Source organism: Haemorhous mexicanus, chromosome Z (genome assembly GCF_027477595.1).
Source record: "Haemorhous mexicanus isolate bHaeMex1 chromosome Z, bHaeMex1.pri, whole genome shotgun sequence".
In the NCBI taxonomy this organism is placed as follows: Eukaryota; Metazoa; Chordata; class Aves; order Passeriformes; family Fringillidae; genus Haemorhous; species Haemorhous mexicanus.
Window position 1 is genome coordinate 19,400,439 of NC_082381.1, and position 23,499 is coordinate 19,423,937.

Genomic DNA, 23,499 nt, shown 5'->3' on the forward strand with positions numbered 1-23,499 from the left:
GTAGGGTTATAGTTAATCCTCAAACTCATGATAATTATTTCCATAGTATGTTTGAGCTAATATCTGTCTACCTATCTGTGTGGTGCATGTCCATATTTGTAAGAGAAGGAGCTGTCAACAGAAGGTGAATACGTGTGTGTGTGTGTGTGTGCTCTTTACCAAGGACGAGGGTTTTTAACTTCCAGCAGTACCAGAATTAGGCAGCACTTCCCTGTTAGCCAGAGGTGTTCAGCCCCAGGATCCAATATGAAAACTGACCATTTAAGCAAGAGAAGAGTTGGTTGTTTAGGGTGTTTTCTGCTTGAAAAGGGTTTTTTGGGGGTTGTGTAGTAAAGAAGTGTAAGAAAACTTAAGGATTTTATAACAGAGATTGTCAGTGATTTGAGTCATTATTGACTTTTTAATCTTAAGTGAGAGATGGATGGATGGATTGAAGTAGTTTAGAGGGTGATAAAATATGTGACCAGAAGTTTATTTAATGTAATTAAAAAATTTAAAGAACAGCAGCATAGTTTGAGACAAGTTAGGGACACATTTTTTGGTTTTATTAGTTACTGATGTAAACAGAGAAAAATTACAGTAAATCTGCAAAAAGAAAATTGAAGCAATTTAGAAGGTGAATACATTGATACTTCTAACTATACAGATGGATAGAAAATACTACATCTTGAGAGTTTAAAATCTCTTGGAAATATTATTTATTTAGGTTAAATATAAACCGGACCTAGATAAGGTAAGTTAGTGCAGGCCTTGACAAATAAGTGAAGCAAATTTTGGTCTATTTGCAGTGTCCTATCATGGACAGATACTTCAAATTAAAATGAAGTGGAAAATTTCTGAAAACTGTATGAGGTCATCTGCAGTAGTTTGAAACAGATGTGAGAAAACCAGGGCTTTCTACAGCTTTTATGGAAAGGTGCTTACCTATAAGCAGAAATGTTCTCTAATACAGTGAGTGTCTTTCATCATTGACCATTGAACCTTTTTAGTGTTTAGAAAAATATTGAGATATGAAAGGAAAATTCTGCATCTGAGAGATGTCCCTATTAATAAAAAAGAAAATTAATTTAAAATTAGTTGTGGGGAAGAAAATCTCACCTTATTTTAAGGGTTAAAATTTGTCGTGTTCTCTTCTTTATAGCAAAGTTAGGTCAAGTTAGTGGCTAACTTGATTTTTTAAGAAAAGGTAAAATGCTTTAGGACAGGGTTTATTCATTATATGAATGAGCATCTGATGACTTTTTTTCAACTAAAATATTTTCATTTTTCTTTCAAATTAAGCTGCAATAGGACAAAGTAGGAGGGATTCATAGAAGTAGAAATTTGCATTAGGCAACATTTAAATTACAGTGATTAAGGTTAATCTAGCAGTGGTGATTAAATATAGGACTTCAAACTTTTTAACACCTTGATTTTGTAGGTAGTTTCTGAGCATTTACCTAACTGGTAAGAGCAAAACCTCCACCTGTTCATGAAATATTGACAATATGAGAATAGTTAAGGCTGTTATAAGTATAGTGCACCTTTCAGTTTACTTGGGTACATGGTAGTTGCAGTTTTTATATAGCTGTTACCTATGTGTTGAATAAAGAAGAGAAAATTGAATCTAAAGGAATTTTTCATGTTAACAATTAATATCATGCATAGTCTGAAATCCAAGGGATTTTTGTTAATTTTTTTTGTTTTATATAGTTTAAAATTGAACACATGCCCTCACTGACAACTTTGGTAAATAAAGTAGTTAACTTATTTCCCTTTTCTTTTAAATTTATTACTTGCAGGCCTAGAAGTTAACATTACAAGAAAAATATGTTGTTGTGATTTCTTTGCTTTTTCTGTCATTAACCTGTATAATCCTTGTTGCTTCAAATACTCAAGAAATGTTAATTAACCTCTAATAAATTTTGAAAAATAATCTGACACTTTTCAGACTTGCAAAAAGAGAACTATAACATTTTAGGAGAAGATAGGAAAAAAGTTAACAGATGTTTCCCCAGAATTTATGCAGGCATTTTTGTCAGTTAAATATCCATAATAACTGGCAATTATGGGGATATTTTTTGTAAAATAAATTTAGATTCTCATAAAGCAAGGGAGAATCTAGTGGTGATATTTTAGTGCTAGGCTTTTGCAACAGATGTGGGAGAGAAAGACTCTGCATTCTGTTCAATGTAAGGGTTTTGGAATCCAGTGTTCTCTCCATTCAGGTGACTATGTAGTGAGCAGATGGATGATATAGTTAAGCCTTTAGAAGAGTTTGGTTTGCTTTAAGTGCAAATGGCAGGATAGATATTCAACAGATTGTCAGTAGTATACAGATTAGTACATTTATTTAAATCAAATTTATTAGATTAATAAGTTGTTTTTTGAAATTGGAATTATATGCTTATTTTAAGGCACTCTATCCTTGCTGTGAGGTTTTAGGACCAATTCCATATACCTCTCACATGTTTATGACTGTGTATTTTAGTTTGCACTGTCATATTTTTATTTTAAAGGTGCATTTTCCATCACAGAAGTTTCACAGGAAGCTACAGTGTGAAGATAGGCTAAAGTGTGCAAGAACAAGGATTTTACAGCTTATGGAACTATTTACAATTTATTCTTCAGATCCAGCATGTATTGCTTTTTAAATTTTAACCCTGTATAAATACTTGTTTATTCTTTGCAATTCCAGGGCAGCTGAAATTCTCTACTCCTTGGCTTTAGTACAGTCCAGTAAATCTGAGAAGATGAGTGTATTTCCTTCTGTGGATAACTATAAATTGCTGACAGAGGCTAGGAGGAACCTTGGACTCTTCCAGCATCATGATGCTATTACAGGAACAGCCAAAGATTGGGTAGTTGTGGATTATGGCACCAGGTAATTCATTATAAATACATAAACTTAAATCGTAATCTCCTTTTGCATTTTTAAAACTGAAGTATTTGTTTCAGACATACAAATTTGATACAGCAACATACTCCACTGAAAGTGTAGAGGTGCTCTACATGAGAAGTAGATGTGATTACCCATGCTTTTCATGTATGCAATATTTTTGAGCCCTCTGAGTAAGAATTTGGTGTCCAAACACAATTTTAATGTTTTAAAAGGTAGATACATTACTGAGATTTCCTTAATAACAGAATTTTTCTGCAGTAAGGAGGAGAAGTTTTTGTATTTCTCTGTCGTAAGCAATAATCAAAGCAGTACTAATTTAAGCATATATTCTTTGGAAAATCCCACAGCCTCTCTAGCCTACCTATCTTGAAAGTGGGAAATCTTTTTTGTGTTGAAAATCTTCTACATAACTTGTCTGTCATTGTTTATTGTTTCATCTGTGGTGTATTTCTCAGTATTGAGAAATTATTCTGCTATTGTCTTTATAGAATTTTTTGAAGAAAAGTGCATGATATATGTATGTGTGTGTATACACATGCTTTAATTAGGGGTTTGTTGAGAAAATTGATTCATATTGGAATCTTAAGAACTAGTAAATTTGATTAATTGAGGTGATGATGGTAGACTGATGATATAGCATGTTCATTAAATAAGTAATTGTTTTAAATGTATCTAAAATACATTTAACAGTTTAAAACTGTTTCATGACAAGTATTTTTAAGTTCCGTATTTTTAATCTACTATGTCATAGGTATTCACAATGCACTTAGTTATGAGAGAGTGAAATAAAGGCTTTTTTCACTTTACAAATAAAATTTTCCAGCTCTCTGTCTTTAGAAATTTGTGGACATCCTGGTGATTTATACCGTTTATAGTTTTTGTGTTTCTGATTGTTCTCTTAAACCTGTGTAAGCAGAATCTTGACTTTCTGACTGGCGTTTCAGGCTTGTCGCCTCTATAGAAACTGAAAATCAAATATACAAACTGCAAACTTTCCTAAGATTAGCATTTTGAAAAAGTACTTGTTGTTCTGAGGATACACCTTTGGTAGCACAGCATACAGGAGGAGACGTACCTCACTTTCACTATGCACGACAAGAATATAATTCAGAATATTTCTGCATTTTCCAGGCTGGTCACCCATTGCAACTAACTGTTCTTGATTTCTATTGATGCTAAAATTTTTATTTATTTTTCTGCAACTCATATTTTTGAGTGCCTTAATGTTTTTAAATTTTTATGTTACAACATTGAAAGAAAAATTTGAAAACTAACTAAGATTTTAAATGTTTTAACAGGCTTTTCCATTCAATAATGAATTTGAAGAAAGTAATAATTGACTCTGTTCATATTCTTGTCCTAAAAGACAAAAGTGCTTATAACTATGACACAGCAACTCCACTCCTGAAGATGGTGAGCTTTCTTCCTTGATTTTTTTCCAAAAATGAAATGTGAACTATGTCTTTTTGAATTCAGTTTGAGTAGCCCTGGGAAACATCAGAATTAAATTTGCACCTAATGCCTTCTCAGAAATGTGCTACTTACCACTCTTCACATTAACTAAAGATATTAGAAATGAAAAAGTGAACATCTCAGCAGTTGATGCTGAAAAAATACCCACACGGCTAAAAGAAAGGGACTTATTTTGTTCCCTTTTGTGAGTTAGATAGTAAAAGCAGGTGTTTTAATTTTCCTGTGGGCATAAATATGTTGGTGACTTAAGTGATATGCATAAGTGAATATATAACAGTATGCAGTCCTGTAATTTTACTTCGTTTCACAGAGGAACTTAAGAAATGTGGGAAGAAGAAAATTCCCATCCCTAACAGAAGTCTAACCTTAGTTTGCAAGATCAGGTCAAGACAATACCTTGTGCTCTTTTTACTTTGCTGACATTATTTGAAACAGGAATGTTCAATGAAATGGATGATAAAGTCAGCAGTGGATTCTCCTGTATCATTTTGAGAACTATTTTACAGTAAAGAACACCTTGAAGAAAACACTTGCTAGTATTGCTTCCTTTCAGAATTCTTAGTTTCTTCACTTTCTGAACAAAAGTGCTCTTCTGTGACAGCTATGAATTTTTAGGAAGTCTACTTAGTGCATTTACCCTGAAGACAGACAAAATGAGATGCTTTAAGTTCTTTGTGCATAAACACAGCAGGATTAAGACACAGTCTGTATGAAATGATTATCTCACACTTCTGACATAATAAACATGACATACATCCTCCTGGTTTAGTTGTGCCAGCTGTGTCATATCTTGAACTACTCTTCCAGTCACAAGTATACATAAAAAATTTTTGTTCAAATAGTTCTTTATACTTTTAATTACTTTTATACAAATTTATATGTATAAATATAAATGCTGCATGTGTATGCTACACATATATATCACATTGTCACAAATATATACTTTTTCTCCTCTTTGGAAAATGAATGTGCACTTTCATAAAGTAGGAATATTTTGAAGGCATTAATGGGATGAAGGTTTTTCTCTTTCTGTGAATTATTTTGGAAGATATTGTGATGTTACATTTTACTAAACTTTTGTTGTTCCTGTTCTTCATCAGTCTGGATTAATGCCACTGCATTGTAGAAGTACTAATTGCTGTTTAAACTATATGTTGCCTGGGAGCCTACTAATTCAATAAGCTATTATTACCACTGTGAAAGCAGACATTAAAAAGGAAGTTGTTATTGCAATGAATTTATTGTGTCTATATAAAACAAACAAACAAAAAAAAGGTGATTACAAAAGCAGATTAAGATTAATCTGTTTGCCACACAATATCCACAGTGGATCATTAATCCAGTATCTCTGCTATGCATTGGATATAGCAACAAAAGCTTTTTAATGTGGCATTTGTAGACTGCTAACAGGAGAACTTCAGGATACTCACAGAACACCTCTGCAAACCTTGAGTAAGTTGGAAGTTCAAAGGCATTCGTTTTGGAGTGGTATTTTGTGGCTGATGGTTGCTGACAACAGGAATTGCTCATAGATGGGCATTCAGAATGAATGTCAAGAGAGCTGAGAAAGACAAATGATGACGACTGTGAGACTGAAAGTGGCTGTTGTTTTTGAGGGGTGAAGAAATCAAAACCACTTAGAGGAACAGAGCACAAATCCCAGGCAGCAGCATTCCAGCAGGTAGCAGGGACAACCAGGGAAAAGTTCTTTCTTGCAGGCAGAAAAAAGGAAGGTGGGAGTAAGACACTTGAAGAACTCTGGAATGACACTTCTTGCACTTTTTCTACTCTTCATAATTATTAGTTGCACACAAAAGCATCATGGTTTTCTCATGAATAATTTGTACTTCTTGTGTTAAGTTTTACAAACTATGCTAGTGAACAAACAAAAAATGACTTGGAAGGAAATACACTGATAAAGACCAAACCTTTAAAGATCCAAGAATGACCCAGCTTTGGTTTGATCGTGGATGAGATTCAAAATGTAAAAATAAAACTGCAACTATTATACAATTCCTGTACATTAGTCTTAGTTCTTTCAGTGCAGAAAGAAAATTTAAATGCAAGTGACAATTGCTGGATTTGAAAAATATGATTTTAAGGCTGTTTTGAGGAACTGAGAACTCAGCACTTCAATTTCAAAGTCTGTAGTGGTCACCATTGTAAGAACTGCCTGGAATGCCCTGTGAATCAGCAGTTTGGCTGTTCTCTTAGGCTATGCAACAGCAACAGCAATGTCTTGTCTCAACTTTTCCTCAGTGGAAGTGACCCCTGTACCACACCACACCCCAAATTATGTTTTTTGAAACTTCTTTTTGTACAATATAAGGTAACAATGAGAGCTCACAGGAGACTATACAGTGAATGCTTGTGATAAGTGCATAGGAGCTTATTGTTTCAGGGTGAATTTATAGTAGGAGAAATTAAATAAAAATATGTGATAAGTATTTGCAAAATTTGAAGGAAGTTGGTGATTATGAAGGCTTGTATGCAAAAATGAAAAAATGGGTGTAATAATTTGATAACGGAATCTAATAAGATTTTTAATGTAAGCAAATCTCTCCCAGTGAACTCGTCAAAGTAAATGTCTTTCTTTTGTCAGTGTGTGAAGTACTTAGTTTATTAAATTTTGTGGTTTGTCATCCTCAGTAATGGGCTAAATGAAGATTTGGTTTCTGGTGTTGTTAACGTGGTTTTGTACTCTACAAAATGCATATAGTAGGCAAAGCTCATATATTACTCACTAAAGTGTATTCAAAAGCAAATTCAAAGATGTTCTCTTGTAGGATGATGTTCAGGCTTCTCAAGATTCTTTGCCTCGCAAGACAGTTATAAAGCTGACATTGCAACCAAGGTAAATAATTTATATATTACTCAGTGTCTGAGATTCTTTTAGCAATATATGTGTTTTCACTACCTAGTGAAAGTAAGTTTTTTACTGCAATTCTGCAATTTTTTTTGTAAGTAGTTTTTTATGCTATTTCCTTTTTTTTTTTCCTTTTTTTTCCCAATTTTTTTTTTCAAAATAGAGCTAAAAGTTTTTGAAAAAATAAAGAAAAACTGAAAAAGTTATTCTGGGAGATTATGCTAATATTATTATGTCTCACTGAAAGAGGACACAGCATGTTAAGACTGTAGGCATTTCTCACATACCACAGCTGAAGTAAGAGTTCTGTTTCTGTGTGCTTTTACAGCATTGTAATACTAAATAGATTGTGCTTGAGAGAAGCAATATAAGATGCTAAATAGGCAGAATTACAGGTGCCTCAGTTAACTCTGAGCAAAATGTTACTTTTTTATAAGACCTAAAAATCACAGTTTATAAATACTGAATTGTCTTTAAAAATCAACTAGAAGATAAACTAGGATACTGTTTTCTCTTAACTCCAACTTTCCGTTCTATTAAGAGGAGTTACTTTTCATTTATATGTAGTTGTAGGGTATTCAGCTGAAATTGGTATCCTGCTATGTCCGTGAACACTCAGCATCCCACCTGAAATAATGCACACATTCATTTAAAGTGGCTGATCCAAATAAAGTGAATAAGATGTCTGGGTATGAGAACTACTGTCTGTGTAAATCAAATAATGAAAGGTTTTTGCTTACAGAACAGAAGATTTAAGATTCATTTAAAAAGCAGTGAATACTCGTTTTGCCTGATATTAGTAACTGATTTCTCTGGTTCTAGTGGCAAGCTAATAAGACTTACTTGCTTAATTGATGCTGGCTAACTGCTACTGTTAAAAAAATATAGTTAAAGTCTTTGAAAAAGTGAGTAAAATTTAGTTCTTGTGACCTTTTGGGGGAAGCTGTCTTCAGTCTTCCAGCACTAAGTATACATAATGTGTCTAGTGTATGCTTTTCTCTAGAGAATGCTTTTTTAAAATAGGACTTCTCTTATTGGAGTGCTATAGAGATGCTAATAGATTATCTTAAACTTGTCCAAAATGCTCAAGAACTCAGGTGCCTATTTATTTAACAAAAATGTTTTAGCTTTTAAAATTATCTCCTCAGGTTTCTTCACTAGGAGAGGATTGTATATGTAGTATATAAGCACTTGGTTGGAGGCAAGTTATGATGTAGATTTTCTTTGCCATTTGAGGATAGCTTTATTGCCTTTGCTTCCCTTACCTAGGTTAGCTGTGGAAATTTTCCCTGTGCCCTTTTCATCCCCTAATACACCTTTTGTTTGCATACAGTGTTCCACTTTTGTCTCTGCATAATACGCTAAGTAAGTTTTTCCCTTTTTGATCTTAATTAATTTCAGACATTTGCCCCTTTTTTTTTTTTTTTTTTTCCCCTCTGACTTGTAATTTAAATAGATAGACATGACATTACCAATAATGTTATTCTGGCAGACTACTGCTGCTATTCTTTAAACTGGTCTTAACTTACTAAGAAAATAGTAATAGTAGAAAATTGCTAACTTTGTGTTATCTGGTATTGTGAAGATACCATCCAGTCAATATAAAGCATGAAATATGTTCCAAAGACTGCAGTCAGAAATATAGGAAAAAGAATGAAGAGGGGAAAAATGAGACAGGGCAAAGAAAGATTATAAGAGAATATTGGTAATACTGACTAAATCCTGGGTTTTTTTACATACTTTTTTGAAAACACTTCGAATGTGTTTCACTTAAGTGTTTTACATAAATGTACAGTACTTCGTGTTTTATTTGTTGTTAAAATTTTCATTTAAATATCTCTTTGTTAAACTGTTTTTGCTTATAAAAATTAGCTTAGTCTCTTTAGGCTTCTAACTTTATCTCTGGTTGTAGTCTGAATCTCCACTAACTTAATTACCATTGGGAAAAGTGGTATGTAAGCTGACACTGTAACTACTGGTTAAATCTAATATGTGATTATTATGATTGTGTCTGAGCTTTCTTGTAGCATTTCATGAGAAATGTTATTTTCAGTAGAAGCTTAAACCCAACTCAATAAATCTATTATTAAGAATTACTATGCCTAAACTTCAAACTTTAAAGCTTTAAAGAAGCAAACTGGTTTTTTCCACTTAAAGTTTTGGGGCATCAGCAGATTTTAAAAACTGATTTTCACCAAAACTTTGTTATTTGCTTACCTTCTGTTCTGAATATTCTTTATGATTCATCCGTGTGTAATTGAATCTCTGGATTTCTTTCTGCTAGTGTGTTCTAATATGTAATTATATGGCATAGAAATTAAATCAGTGTAACTGGCAAGGTGTTTGATTTTTATTGGCTATTTAGCTTTTCTTTGATTTGGCTATTTAGCTTTTCATATTTTTGGATTTCTGTGTCAGAATTAAAAAAAAATCTGTATTTTATTTTGGTTATTCTTACATAAGTGGGGTTCATATCACCTGTGCTTTTAGAGGGACACTGCTGATGGGAAACTCATAATGGCTTTTCAAATTTAAATTATTTTTTCTTCCTTATTTTACTGATTGCAAATATAACCAGCTTTCTGCAGGACCACAGTTGGTAGTGTGCTTTTCGCCTGTTTCATCCATCCTTCCTTTTGGGTATTTTTTAATTAAGTGTTAAATGCTCTCTTCACTGCTCATGAAAGTTGTAGTCAATAGTGAAAAATGATCTGACAGGAGAGCTAGGACAACTTGATTACATGGAAGAAAAAGAAAGCAGGAAGTGATCTACCTTTCAGTTGTTAATGTTCTAGTGTGAAGTATCTCCAAATTGTTGTGTAGTTGAGAATTACATTTCAAACTGCTTCTAAGCAGGTGCCACCTGTCACATATTTGGTATTGTTTCTGCCCCCACCTGAGCATCTTTTCTCTGTAGTGCTGTTGTGATATCTTTATGAATTCATACATGTATTTTTAAAGTAATGTCTTAATTTTGATGAAATAGGTGAACAGGATATTTTAGGTCTTTGACTCCATGACCTCAGGATGACTAAATGGTGTTATGATCAGGCTTTTGGATACTGAAATTATGGGGTCTTTAATGACACTAAATCCTTTCTAACTGATAAATGAAGTTGCATGATTTTTAAAAAAATATTTCTTTTAACTCAAAAGTGGAGCTTTCACAAGATAATATCCAATTAGATATGAAACTACTTCAGTCTTGTTCTGAAGTTTAAAATTACTGCAAGTCTTGGGAGACAAAACCCATTGAGTGTGCTGATAAATTGGATGCTGGCTCGTACTCTCTTGCTGCCCAGCTATTTGGTATAATAATAAGTTTTCAGGAACAGTCTACCAGAGGTCATACTTTCTGAATGGCAAAGAACTGGCCCTCACTGGGCTTGGTGGGTGGGGGGTGTGTTTGAACCCCCTGTTGTGCAGTTTAGGCTGTCAGCTGCGAGGGGAAGGGTTTTCCAGCTACTTCTATCTGTGCTGTTTTCTGGAGACAGTGGTGCAGGGGAACATGCTCCACGACCAAGTGACTGGGTTGATTGTCTACATCAGCTTGGATCTTGTAGTGGTCTTGTTTGGCACAATATGGTGAATCATACTGAAAAGGCCTGACAATGGCATTTAGGTTCTTCCCCTTCTTGTTTTAATTCTTGAACCTTCACATACCTACCTGGGCAGTTTAAATACTGAGTTCCACTGCACTCTATCCTATCTGAACTGAAGATACTATGCTACTGAAAAATTTTAAAAAATCATCAGTTTAGGAATTATTTTTTTTTTGTGCTAAACCAGCTCTTCCTATAATTCAACCACAAATAACCTTTGTCACCTGATCTTAGAGGAACAATATGACATGATAACCTTCTTATCAGGCCAGTTTTATAGCTTAGCAGACTATAAAATAGCTTAGCTAGCTGTTTCCACTAGCTGAAACATTTAGGTTGCCTAGAGGATTAATTACGGGAGGATATAAATTATTTCTTCAAAGATCTGTCAAAGCAGTTTATTGATATTCACCTTATAAAGAATGTTTCCTTTTTTCAAATAGAGGCTACAAAATATTCTTGGCTATTGTCCTGACTTTGTTATCTATGAGCAGGTTTTGGCATAAAGTTGTATTTAATAAAGTTTTGGCATAAGTTGTGTTTATACCATTAGGTCCAAAATGCGTGGGATTTTTTGAGAAAGAAAATCCCTATTTATCTCTATAATTTTTCAACTTGATAATCTTTTCAAAAATTCACTTGGCAGGGCATTCACTGCTTTCTCAACACAGCACTTAAATGCAGAAATTAAAACTATATTGCTAACTTTAATGTGTGATAGAGAATAATGTACCGAAGTCAAAAATTCTTGACAGAGCAGTGTGTATGGTACTGTATTTGGTTGGATGACTACAGCAAGAATAATTTGAGAAGGAAACTTTGTTAGTCACATGCCTTAGCCATGTCTTTGTGAATTTAGAATGTGACTGGATCAGGGTAATACTCTATTTGGCAACTTTTGCTTGGGTGGTGATTTTTTTGTTTCCTTTTTTCCCCCCTTTAGACCTATGTTGCCAATTTGGGTACAATCTGTCTAAACTTTAGTCCAACTTTAGTACTTACAAGGAGAGGACCCTCCATGAGCATTTGACATTTTAATAATAAACATCTTAAATGCCTTTTATGCTTGCATGATTTCTGAGACATATGTATTCCTAGCAATGCTCCAAAACTGCTGGGAAAGAAAAGGACAGTGGAAGAAAAGGTATTTTCAAACTTCAATGAAGAAAAAAAAAAAAACAAGTTTAAAGAAAACAGAAAAGAATGCTGTAACATCTGTTCCCAGGAGAAGAAAACAGATCTTGAAAAAACAAGCAAACAAAGAAACTCTAACCAAACCAACACTTTTAAGTTTTAATTGGATGAAATAGTGAAGGCAATATGCACAGTTTTGTGTGCTTAAGTGAAACCTCTGTATTAGTATTTTTCAGGGAGGTGGGCAGGATGAATACTCATTCAGTCAAGCCTTAATACTCACTGCTTCTATTAAGAAACAATGCTTAATTAAGCCCATCTATGAAGCACGCAGTAGTGCAAGTAGGTGAAAAATTAGAAAACACTTTAGAGGTGATATACGAAGAGCCTGTACTTTAGTTTCCAATACCCTGGCTGCTTAGGCTGGTTACAGCCTAATGGTTTTTTGAAAATTACTTTAAAGCGTTAATCTCAGTGTTCAGCTGCCTGATCAATTTACTAGATTTCAGGTGACCTGTGACCGCCAGGAGCATGTTCTGTTTGTAGTAAACTCAAGGTCATTTTGACTAAATTGATTGGATATTTAAAAAGCATTCTCCTTGGTTTTCATGATGGAAGAGCTGTTGCAGAGGCAATGAAATGCTTGGCTGACTCAGGATAACTCAGGCGTCTGAATCTTGAAATGTTACTAAATGTGAACTTGAAATAACTGTTTCAGTAAAAATCATTCTGGTAAAAGTGGTGTTCATTCAAATTAAACAAAAAAGCATGATACATTCATTCTGTTTTTTAGGTGGAACTTAGCTGAGCAAATATCTTTATGACCAAACCAGCAAACTCTCCATTGACAATGTCTAATGGGACAGGAAGTGAGGGGTATGGAAGAGTTTCACAGCACCTTGATCTCTTTATTCTCACTCTTTGTGTAAGGTCATAATAGTTTTTCAGAGGTTTCTGTATTTTCTGTGTGAGTTTTCTGCTTTTTGTGTTAAAAAAACATTAAAAAATATAATTCATACAGGCTTATCTCAGAAGTGACTCCAGGCACTGTAATTGACATCTCTTTAAAAGTTCATCTATGACGTCTAAAAGCAAAACAACAAATAAGCTAAGAGATGAATGTCTGGTTTTGTTTAAGGGCTTTAAAATTGAACACTGGTGCATTTTTTGAGGTACAGTAGGTTTTCACTATGAAGATTAAAAAAGCAACTTTGATTTGCAATTAATTGTACTTCAAAGTTTTGTGGAATTAATTTTATTTTTTAAAACTCAGTTTTTGAGTGCTATGCTTCTGAATTCAAGTTATTCTAAAAGTTGTTACATTTCAAACTTTTAAAGATTAATTTTTGCTGTATAAAAATTCTTATACATCAAACTTTTTTTCAGTTTTTGGTCTGTCTTACTGTGGATGAACCAATGACAGTCTGTTCTAAATGTGTTTGTCTACTGACTGTCTTTGAAATTGCCACTGCAAAATTAAACCAGTAAGTAAGTTCATAGTTTGTAACATTCATAGGATCTTTGCTGTTTTTCTAAATTGCACAAATTTAGTCCTTTCATTTCAATGCATGGAATATCAGCATCATTTGTTGGGGTTTGCAGTATCAGTACAATCAGACAGGAAAGGTGTTTGATGCTTCAGTAGCTATAAAAAAATTACAAGATTTAAATAAAATATGACAATTAGGTCTTACGATAATTTTCTGGTTTTCTCTTAGAACACTGCAGTGGAAATATAGTAAAATGCAGAAGGAGCAGGTGAACTAAACATACCCTAGGGGAAGGAAAAGCCTGAGCTTGTTTTCAAAGCACAGAAAGTGATCATTATGAAGGAGCATGGTAGTGAATGGTTGAATACAGCTGAAAGATCTCCATCATTTGCATGTACTTGTTGAAGAAGTTTTGGAAGTAGGATATACATATTTTCAGTATATTAGTACATTTGTGTATTATTTCTTTTTTTTCCAGGCACTGGCCCCTTCAGCCTTTTTACTGGAGTTACCTTGAGGCAATATTGTAGTTAGTCCAAGGCTCTCAAGGCACAGACTGAAGTGATATGAAATACTTAAAAGTCTTTCTGCTCTTCTGAACCAGATTTTTTTTCCCTTCTAAATGCAGATTTATAAAGCCTGCACTACAAGAGGAACAAGGAAAGGATTTTAGTGAAGGTTCTTCCTGATCCTGAAAAAGTCAGGGGGCTTCAAGCCCATCTTGGACCTCAGAACATCTCACAACTTTGTGGTAAAAGAAAAATTTAAAATAGTGCCTTTGGACTTAATCCTTTTATCCTTAATTGGAGAGCAGTTATGTGCTCCAGATTAGGATATATGTGCCACTACAATCCATCTAAATCATAGGAAGTATGTGTATCTGGAATATGTAGTAGGTACATAACATTTAAAAGTCTTGTCTTAGGTTGATGTTGATTTCTTTTTGTGTTCTCAAAATATATAGTTCTTGCTGTGCTGTTGTCTGTGTTTTTTGTGAATGCTGTTTTCTTGAGGTTGTTCCATGGTTTGTTCTTGAGAAAGCCCCACAAAGGTCTTGTTTCCTGTGAGAGTGGAGGGATGGATTATATGCCTATTGTCTGCCTAATTCTGTGCCTTTTACATGAGCAATGGATATTATAAAGATTTCTCTGTGGAGTTGTAAAGGAGAGAATTCATAGGAATGCATGTTGTTTCAGCTTTGTTAATGAGTCTGAAGTTCAGATTTGGGGTTGTCACTAGGAAGGGTAATCCTACAGTGATTCTGAAATGTCAAGCTAAGATCATTTTTTATAAGCATAGAATCACTGGTTTTATTCATTTGTATGTTAACCAGAACTGTCAGTCATCACCACTTTTAGAAATAATGTGTAATTTTAGCATAGCTCTATTTCTAAACTACATGTTTCTTTTCAAATGCTGTTATAATTATGGCTTTATATTGTGTTAGTTGCAACTCTACTGAATTAGATTCCTGTGAATTTACTTATTTATTGATAGTATCTCTTTATTTCTTGAGGTCACCAGTTTAATAATATACTGAAAAGCTGATCCCTGGATAATAGGTTTCCACCTTTTTACGCCTTATGAAAGTAACACAAATTTATGTTGTTTGCTGGTAATTTGAGGTTAAGATTACCATCCTACTAACGCTTATGAAGGTTATTATTCATAAACTGCAAAAGATGTCTTATTTAAGAAGGGGGAAAAATCCACTATTTCTTCATATATGATAACATTTTATTATATATATTCAAGATTCATTTTCCACTCTAGAATGAACAGTTTAAATGGATTATAATTTGCTGCTTTGATGTAAGCTGATTTTCTTTTCTTGTTACATCTGTAACTATCTGTGATAGTATTGATGAATTTATGAGATGCTTTTCTGGATGTGATATAGAGGAAGGTATTAGCATAATTTATTTTGTATTGTTAGGTAAACTGATAAATCTCCTTTGACTTTATCCAGTTAATTAAAAGACCCTTGGGGGAAGGTATTGGGATCTTCTTTTGGGGAAGAACCTGCTTTGCTCTGACTTAATAGAAAGCTGTTTGTTTAACTTGATTTTTAATAAACCACCCATATTCTTACTGCCCCAGATTTTGTGTCTCCATCTGACACTATATCTGAGAGCATAGGTCCTAATCATAAACAAAAGACTTTTCAATTTAATTAAGTGTCTAGGATTGTATAGTTATGGATGCAAATGGTTTCAGTATCTACTGTGTCTCAGATGGGGTATGTTTAATCTCTAGAAACTATTGAAAATATTTTAATATAATTAGGTGTGTTGATGCAGTTTAAGCACTATTCACTGTAGTTTCATACATTGCTTTGACCTTACCTTTGTGCTACCTTCACTCAATTAATAGACAGACTTGCTGGTTGCCTAGCTGTTTTCTAAATGTTTGCTGATAAAAGTTTGTTGGGAAATGTTGGGTAGCACGTATTATTCAAATTAAATCCTTTGGTGTCAGCCTGAGTAGGGTGGATATTTTTTTGTGCAAAGCAAGGCCAAAAAACAAGTAAGGATTTCTTCAGGCAAGATATTAAAGTCACAAGTTATTTTCTTTTCTATCTGTCATGCTAACAGAGTAGAATGTAAATAGATTACAAAAGTTGATGTCATACTGGCAACATCCACTCTATATAGGATTAGTATTTAAAACTGTCTTGGTAAAATGGAGACATTATTTCATAATCAAAGAAGCAGGCAAGTGGAAGTATATCACATGGAAAAATAAGGTGTGGACTGACCAAATGGACATTAGTGAAGCAGAAGAAGACTAGGTATGACAAAAGATAGAATTGAGAGAGTTACTTGTATGGTATCAAAGGCAATTTTGCTCTTGGATGATTTAGGTGGAAATGTTCTTTGTAAAGTGCAGCTGAAATAGTGTGCTCTACTCAAGAGTGATGAAGGCTTCACCAAAAATATGGGGTGAGAAGTTGGAAAGGGTTAATAGGAAAACAGGAGCACTAAGTCAAAGAAAGCACCCAAGGAGATGTTGAAAGAGCATCATCTGTTTAGTTTGAAAAGACTGATAATAAGAAGATAAGTCTATAAATGCATGCAGGTTTGTTACACATAGTCATTGTGCAAACACTGGAAAATAGGAAGATGTAACTGGAGAAAATGTTGTTTAAAATATTAAAAATTTAATATTTATATTAGAAAAACTGGTGCTTGAGCTGCAAAACAATATAATCAGATTTGGACTTTTTCAAGGATGGCAATTTTTCAAAGTTTGCCCTTCTGATTTCTCATTTTGTCTAAGAGGTCAAGCTACAGCAACCTCCTAGTCCACAGGGGGTTTTGTTAATATCTAGATTTTCCTTTGTCTCCTCAATTTACTCTTGGGAGTCACAGTGGAAAAGGGGTATTTTGTAGTACCTAACATGACCTAAAGTTATAGAACAGTCTGATTAGTGCATAGACCTCTGTTTGACCAGGTGGAATAAAAGAGAAAAAGGGACTGGTTTAAGACATGTAAGATCTTAAAGGCTGTGTGATGTTTGTGTTAGAGCTGGTAGCTCTAATGACAGGACATTTCTGCTTAGAGTTGTTGTGCACAAGCACAGCAATTTATTGCTTGTTGTCCAGAAAAATGGCATTTTCCGTTCAGAACAAAAAGGTTTTTTCCTCTTACAAAAGTTATTTTATCACTTGGCAAATCTGCCGTAAAAGCTGGAGTGTTTTTGTATCACTTTTGATGAAAGGCTGTCTGAGTGCTGGTATTTTAACAGTTTTATGCATTAAATGTTTGCAGAGTGATGTCTGGGGCTGTTGCAGAGGTCTTTTTTTTTGGTGATTTTTTAAAATTACTATTACTATTAATTACTATTAGAGAGGTGGGTTTCACATGTGGTGAGGAACATTGAGTAGTGCAGAACTACTAGTACTAACTTTGTAGATTGGTAGCAACAGATCAGTTCTCTGTAGGAATGCAAAGGGTCAAGAAATTTCCTCATGCTGGAAAATCCTGCATTTTATCTTTGCCTCTCTACACCCCTTCCTCTCCTCATCCGCCAGAAATTCTGTTTCTAAAAGAAATATCCTAAATCCCTAACATCATATTTCTGTAAGTTAGTTGGTATGATTCAACACTGGAAGTGTGCTTCCCCTTCTGGAAAAAAATCCAGAAAAACCTCTGATGTATCTAATGGGTATTGCTGATTTTGTTCCCTTTTGAAATACGAACTAGGAAGAAAATTTTTTTTGTGTTATTGGACAAGTATCCATGCATATTTGTTCCAAAATACATTAAGTAATTCTACAGGGGCTTGTGTGGTTTTATCACAAAATTAATTGACAAATTGATTTTGATACTTTTTGTTTCCTTTTTTTCAAGTAGTTTCCCATTGTTGAAAGAAGGTCGTGGATCAAATGTTACTGATAATAGTTCAAGGTACACAGAGACATAAAGTTCAGTATTTGCAATAACATGCAGTAGAAGAAGTACCATTTGGGTGAAATCATGCAAATATTTTACGTTTGAAAAAATAAATATTCATTTCACAGAAGGGGAAATAAGGATAGTTGAAAATATCTGCAGTGTCAAATTTTCTTTGAAATTAGCATGAGCCAGACTCAAATACTTTCAGAAAGTGGAGGACATTGGTCAGAAGATTTTCATGCATGAGAGTTTGAGTAACTTTGTCCAAAACTTTCTCTGTTGCCTAAATTACTTTCAAAATGAATTTTGAATAGACCTGAAAAATGTCTTAAAATGCTGTGAAGCACACAGCAAGACAAATTTAGTAACTGATAGAAGAGCTGTACGAAAAAAAGCATTAATCTGCTTCCAAGGAGAGTGTCACAATCATGTGCCTGCTCAGTTGGCTTTTGGTGAGTTTTGTTCCTAAAGGAATATTAAGAACAGAACATGAATTGAGATATTGGAAAATGTCCAATTTTTGTATAACCAGAGGAGCACTATAAACAGGTAATATCCTGAAGATTGTATATATGGCATTTATTTCCAGAACAATTATTTTATAGGCTCTATAATTATATTTTATAGGTTATCTTTAGTAATTCCTAGCAGAAAAGCATACAAAATGGATGAGGAGACCTGTACTTAAAATGTCATGTTATTCATGCTCTTGACTGAGAAGGTCTTGACCTTTACATGAGGGACCATTAGAGTTTTGAAAAGAGCTAAGTAACTTGACATAACTTTTATTTTTTTACCTACCAGTCTAAGTATTCAGTAGAATTTTCCTTCTTAAGAAAAGGGAATGGTTAATATTAGGTTTTATTGTATGTTTTCCCCATGGCCCCCTACAGCAAGGAGAGAGCTTTATAAATAACAGGGGAGTTATTTTTGTGCTCAACTTACTTATGATTTTATTATGTATTTTTAAAAAAAGAGGAAAATAATTATCTTGGTGTTTTCTTGGGTTTCAATGCAAGAATCACTGTAGTTTTTTCTTCAGGGGAGGTTGTACATATGTGCACAATGAACAGATAAATGACTGGTTAAATTAGATGATCTTGATTATTTTCCTTCTGTGTACCTCCATCCCCAAAGACATGCTTCTGTGTAATGGCAATTCATGACAGTTTCTTAGGATTCTTGTTTTCTTGGAATTTTGGAGTTTATTTTTGAAATTCTGCCATACATCAAAAGTTTTGATTTTTTTAATGGTGTTTTTGGAAGTTACCATGGCAAACAGTGCTTTATGCAGTTTAAATATTAAACCCTAGTTTGTTTCTACCTCATATACATCAGTGTTCAGTAATTAAACATTACTGCTTACTGACTCTCCTCCTGTCTTTCAAAGCAATTTTTTCTTGCCATCTTAAGATGTGAGACAGTTTTCATTCTATTACACAGTGAGATGATTTTTTTTTTTTTTTAGAGAATTTCACTTTTGTTTACAATTTTAAAGTTCTAGTTTATAAAAGTCCATCAAGAGTCAAGAACTCAGGATATGTTTCTAGCTGAATTGTGATTTCTAACCCACCAGCCTCTCTGGTGACTATTAACATATGTAGTTACTTAAATTCCTTTTCTCTATAGTGTAAATCATTTAAATCTGTTTTCATTACTCCTGTCTTGCTCCTTTCAGAACTCACATGCATCTGTTCTCTTTTGTTCTTCACTGGAAGACCCTGATATAATTTAGCTTCATGGCTTGTGTCTTTTCTCAGTTTTGGGTGTACTTGTTGCATTTTTTTTTCTCCACTTAGGTGGTTTTTACCTTGGCCTTTATAGGAGAAGAGTGAAAGAAACAAATAAGCTTTGAAGGTTTTGTTCATGTAACTTTGCATCAAAATTGTGCATATGGGTCCAAAGAACTGACTCTGATGAAACCATTTATAATGGGAAATGCTTCAATCCATCTCAGAGGTTTTGCTGTGGAAATTTTAGTAAAATTGGTCAGTCTGAGCTAGAGGTCCTCAAGGATTTGGTTCTCCAGATGTATTTGAATAAAGTTACTCTGCTGAACAGTGAACAATGTGGTCTTGAACTGTAAATCCTAAGTGTCTTGAAAGGTGGTTTTGCATAAGCCCTTATCACTTATGATGCTCTGACATTTTCTAGTAGTGAGTTGTGGTTTTCTCACCTTAGTTGAATGCATCCCTTGTGAAGGAAGGATGAATGAACTTCAAAAGGAAGTGGTGATGATGGTAATTGTGTTGCAGGTGTTACCAATAAATGTGTGTATCAACACAGATGCCTATATGTTTATGCACATTGGAGAAACAGAAAACAGTGATCTTTTGAAATACTGAAGCTCCTCTGTTTAAGAAAAAATATTATTTTAGGAGGCAAAGATTAGAGTTGTTAGAGATCTAAATAAATCATCTTTATTCATATTTTTGTCTGTAAATATAGCTACAGCAGATTATATATCTTCTTAATTTAAAAATGAAAGTATTTGAAATAAGAAGTGGTGGGGTGGGAGGGGATGGGTGCATTCCAGCTCTTGCTGAAAATGTTCCACAATGAGTTAAATCTTGTACTGCAGGAAAGACTGGTCAAAATATTCTTATATGTATACATTTAATAGAATTTATTAATGTTGTTAATAGTAGATTATCTAGGGAAGGTGGTCATGCTTGTATGACTAAAAGATACCTGTGTCAGAGACCCAAAAAAGTATGGGGTAAAAGAATTCAAGGTATATCTTTCCAAAAGTGTCTGAAAAGGTGTCAGGATTTGCTTTTCTTAAATTTCAAATATATGTTATGCCTCTAATTTAGGATTAAGAGCTCAAATCTACAATAACTTCACTTTTTTGAATGGGCTGGGAGCAGTTAACTCCTGCTCCCAGTGCAGAGGTCAAGTACGGGGTCCCCGTGCGAGTGGTTTAGTCATAGTTTTTGTACCAATGCAGTTTATTTTAACATAGTTTTAGCATTCTTAGATTTCCCAAATAAACAAAATAAATTATGGCTGGCTCTTGGCCATAATGGTGCCTCTAAAGTAAAATGTTTCAGATAAAACTTTTCATATTAATTTTACCAATAACCATTAAAACCCTTCACTCTTTAACTGAATGAAAGATGTAAACTTAAATAGTTTTATTGGTGTTGTTGCCAAAGACCAGTGATCTGAATAATGAAAAGAAAATATTTGCTTGCTTTTCTTGAAAGACAGTAATGTTCATGTTTTTCCCTTAAGGAATAGAAAACTTTAAATATTATCAGATTGCTTCTCTCTGTAATGCAAGCACAGTGCATTAAGCAATTGTACACAGCTTTATGTGCGAGTCTTTGCAAAGATACAGCTTAAGTGAGGTGTAGCTCTTTTTTTTCCAATAAAATCTGCAATTTTTATAGTGGGATATTGTTTAAGGGTAGGAGCTGAATGGTAGGAGCTGAAGGGTAGGTACTTCAGAAGTAATGTGATTTAATTATATTCGTCAGTGCTTTTGTATATGCACAAAAATTATATCTTGCTTTGTATAACTACTATACAAAAGTCCTCCTGAAATAGTATGTCAAAACAAAATATGAGTATCTAGTCAAAACTCCTGCATTTTAAATGCTGAAAATCTGCCCTGTTATTGCTAGCCTCCTCTATCTTATTACTCTAAACACATATGTATATATTTTGATACAATAACAAATTTGTTAAATCCAAATACAATTTATAAAAAATAGCCTGATGAAATATAATAATAATACGACAGTTCATAAGACTGAAGGTTATGTTTACCTTTACCTTTTGTTATAGGTAAATTTGTCATGCAAGTAATTAAAGTTGTGAAATATGTTTGTAGCTATGGGAAGGTGAACAAAGTTTCTGGAAATATTTTTTACACTAATATGTTCTTTGCTTGGCAGATAATTTAAATTTAATGAGGGTGTGTAGCATTACTGAAAAATTATTATAGGCATAAGGTCTCCTTTTACTTGGAGGCATAAGAATTCAGGAATTCAATTGTATAAGAGGAATAAAGAAAAAATTATGTGGTGTTCTGTTGATGGATGAGAATAAGGATTTATTTTGAGCTTTGGTGTTCAATCATTTCTCAGTCTGTGTTGTTTCTGATAGAGTTCTTCACACTCTTTTTTCCCAGTACATGAGGAGTTCTTGAAAAATTTTATAAAATCTCTATTCTCTTCCTAACTTGTAATGGGTTGAGACTGAGAACAGGGTTGGTTTAGCTAGGTTTTTTGATTCCACGAATGTCATTTTAAAAAACACCCAAAAATATGAACAAAAACATGTATTGAGATTAACAAAAACATTTAAATTACAATCATTCTCTGAAAGAAGACAACTCCACATAAGCAGAAGTGTAAATTGCCCTACCCATGTCTAGGGCAGGTTCTCAGAAAGTCTTGCACAAGTTGTTAAAGACTCTGAAAGCTAACCCAGAATATTGTTAACTGCATATTGTCTGGTAATCTAGGAGTCTTCAGCATGAAACAGGACAAAAGAGAGCATCCAAAAGCATTTTTGGTTGTGATCACAAGTGCATGTTGAAAATCATTGGTGTACTTAGATGTCATGATTTAAACAATACTTCAGAACAGGACCTAAAGTAGTTAAAAGGAAAATATTTTTTTTATGGGAAGCTCATTCGATATATGGCAAGTAATCCAAAAGTTCTTGGTATAAAAAGTGAATAAAAGCTCTGGTTTTGTTTATTCAACTAATGAGAAGTTGGAGTTGACCTTTCCTTTCATGCTGATTGTGAGGCAATAGGGTAACAGTGAAGTGCCGGGAAATTTACTAGCCAAGTTGGATGCAGGCAAACAAAGGAAGCCAGTAAGAAGATAAGGGGGAAATGGTGGCCTGGTCAGGATTCTGAATGAGATTTGTAGATTGGATGGATGGAGACGATTCTAGGTGAAGCGGTTTGGTCTGTGAAGAGGGTAATGGAATTTGAGGTTTAAGATGTGAAAGCAAAAGAAGTAAAACCATGGACAAAACCCTGGAGAATCTGCATAGAAAACAGACAGCAGAGAAGAAGGAGCATCTACTTAAAAGAAATACAGAAGGAGTGATTTGATAAGTAAGAAATGGATCTCATGGGAACTGATGTAAAAATCGGATCCCATGAAGAGGTAAACTGCTTTACAGTGGGGAGTGCTATGGAGGTTGAAGCTAGAGTATTGGTTCTGCTGTATATAGTTAAGAAGACACCAGAAGTTTTGGCATGAGCAGTTTTTATTGTAAAAGACTTCTTCTAAAGGATGACATGAACAGAGGGAAACTTCAGGGAACAGCTGAAAATACTGGATTCTTTGACCTTGTCAATGAAAAGACAAGTAAAATGACAGTCCTACAGATGCATGAACCAAAAATGTTCTAGTATAGTTCTGTTTTTCTATACCTTACAATACATGAACCTGTAATAATAATAAAAAATATATAGGCTAATAAAGTCTGTCTTCAGCTCAGGCCTGACTCTTTTGGTTAATAGTGTAATCTGTGTTCAAATGGAAGACTATGAAAAAAATAGTTATTCCATATGTACCTATTAAGAAGATATGCAAACAGTTGGCATAGTGAATGAGGCTAAATTATGATTTAAATAATTTTGTATTTTCCCTTATGGGAGAGAGAAACTAGTTCCTTTAGTGAATA

General features: G+C 33.8%; 1 protein-coding gene across 1 annotated transcript in view; it reads left to right on the top strand.

Annotated features, from left to right (window-relative positions):
- Window positions 1–23,499, top strand: part of MAN2A1 (mannosidase alpha class 2A member 1) — a 106,810-nt gene that overhangs the window by 44,507 nt on the left and 38,804 nt on the right. The window contains exons 10-12 of the mRNA XM_059836776.1: window positions 2,678–2,863; window positions 4,180–4,294; window positions 7,141–7,208. Coding sequence (XP_059692759.1) covers window positions 2,678–2,863; window positions 4,180–4,294; window positions 7,141–7,208 — 369 coding nt within the window. The remainder of the gene's footprint in view (window positions 1–2,677; window positions 2,864–4,179; window positions 4,295–7,140; window positions 7,209–23,499) is intronic.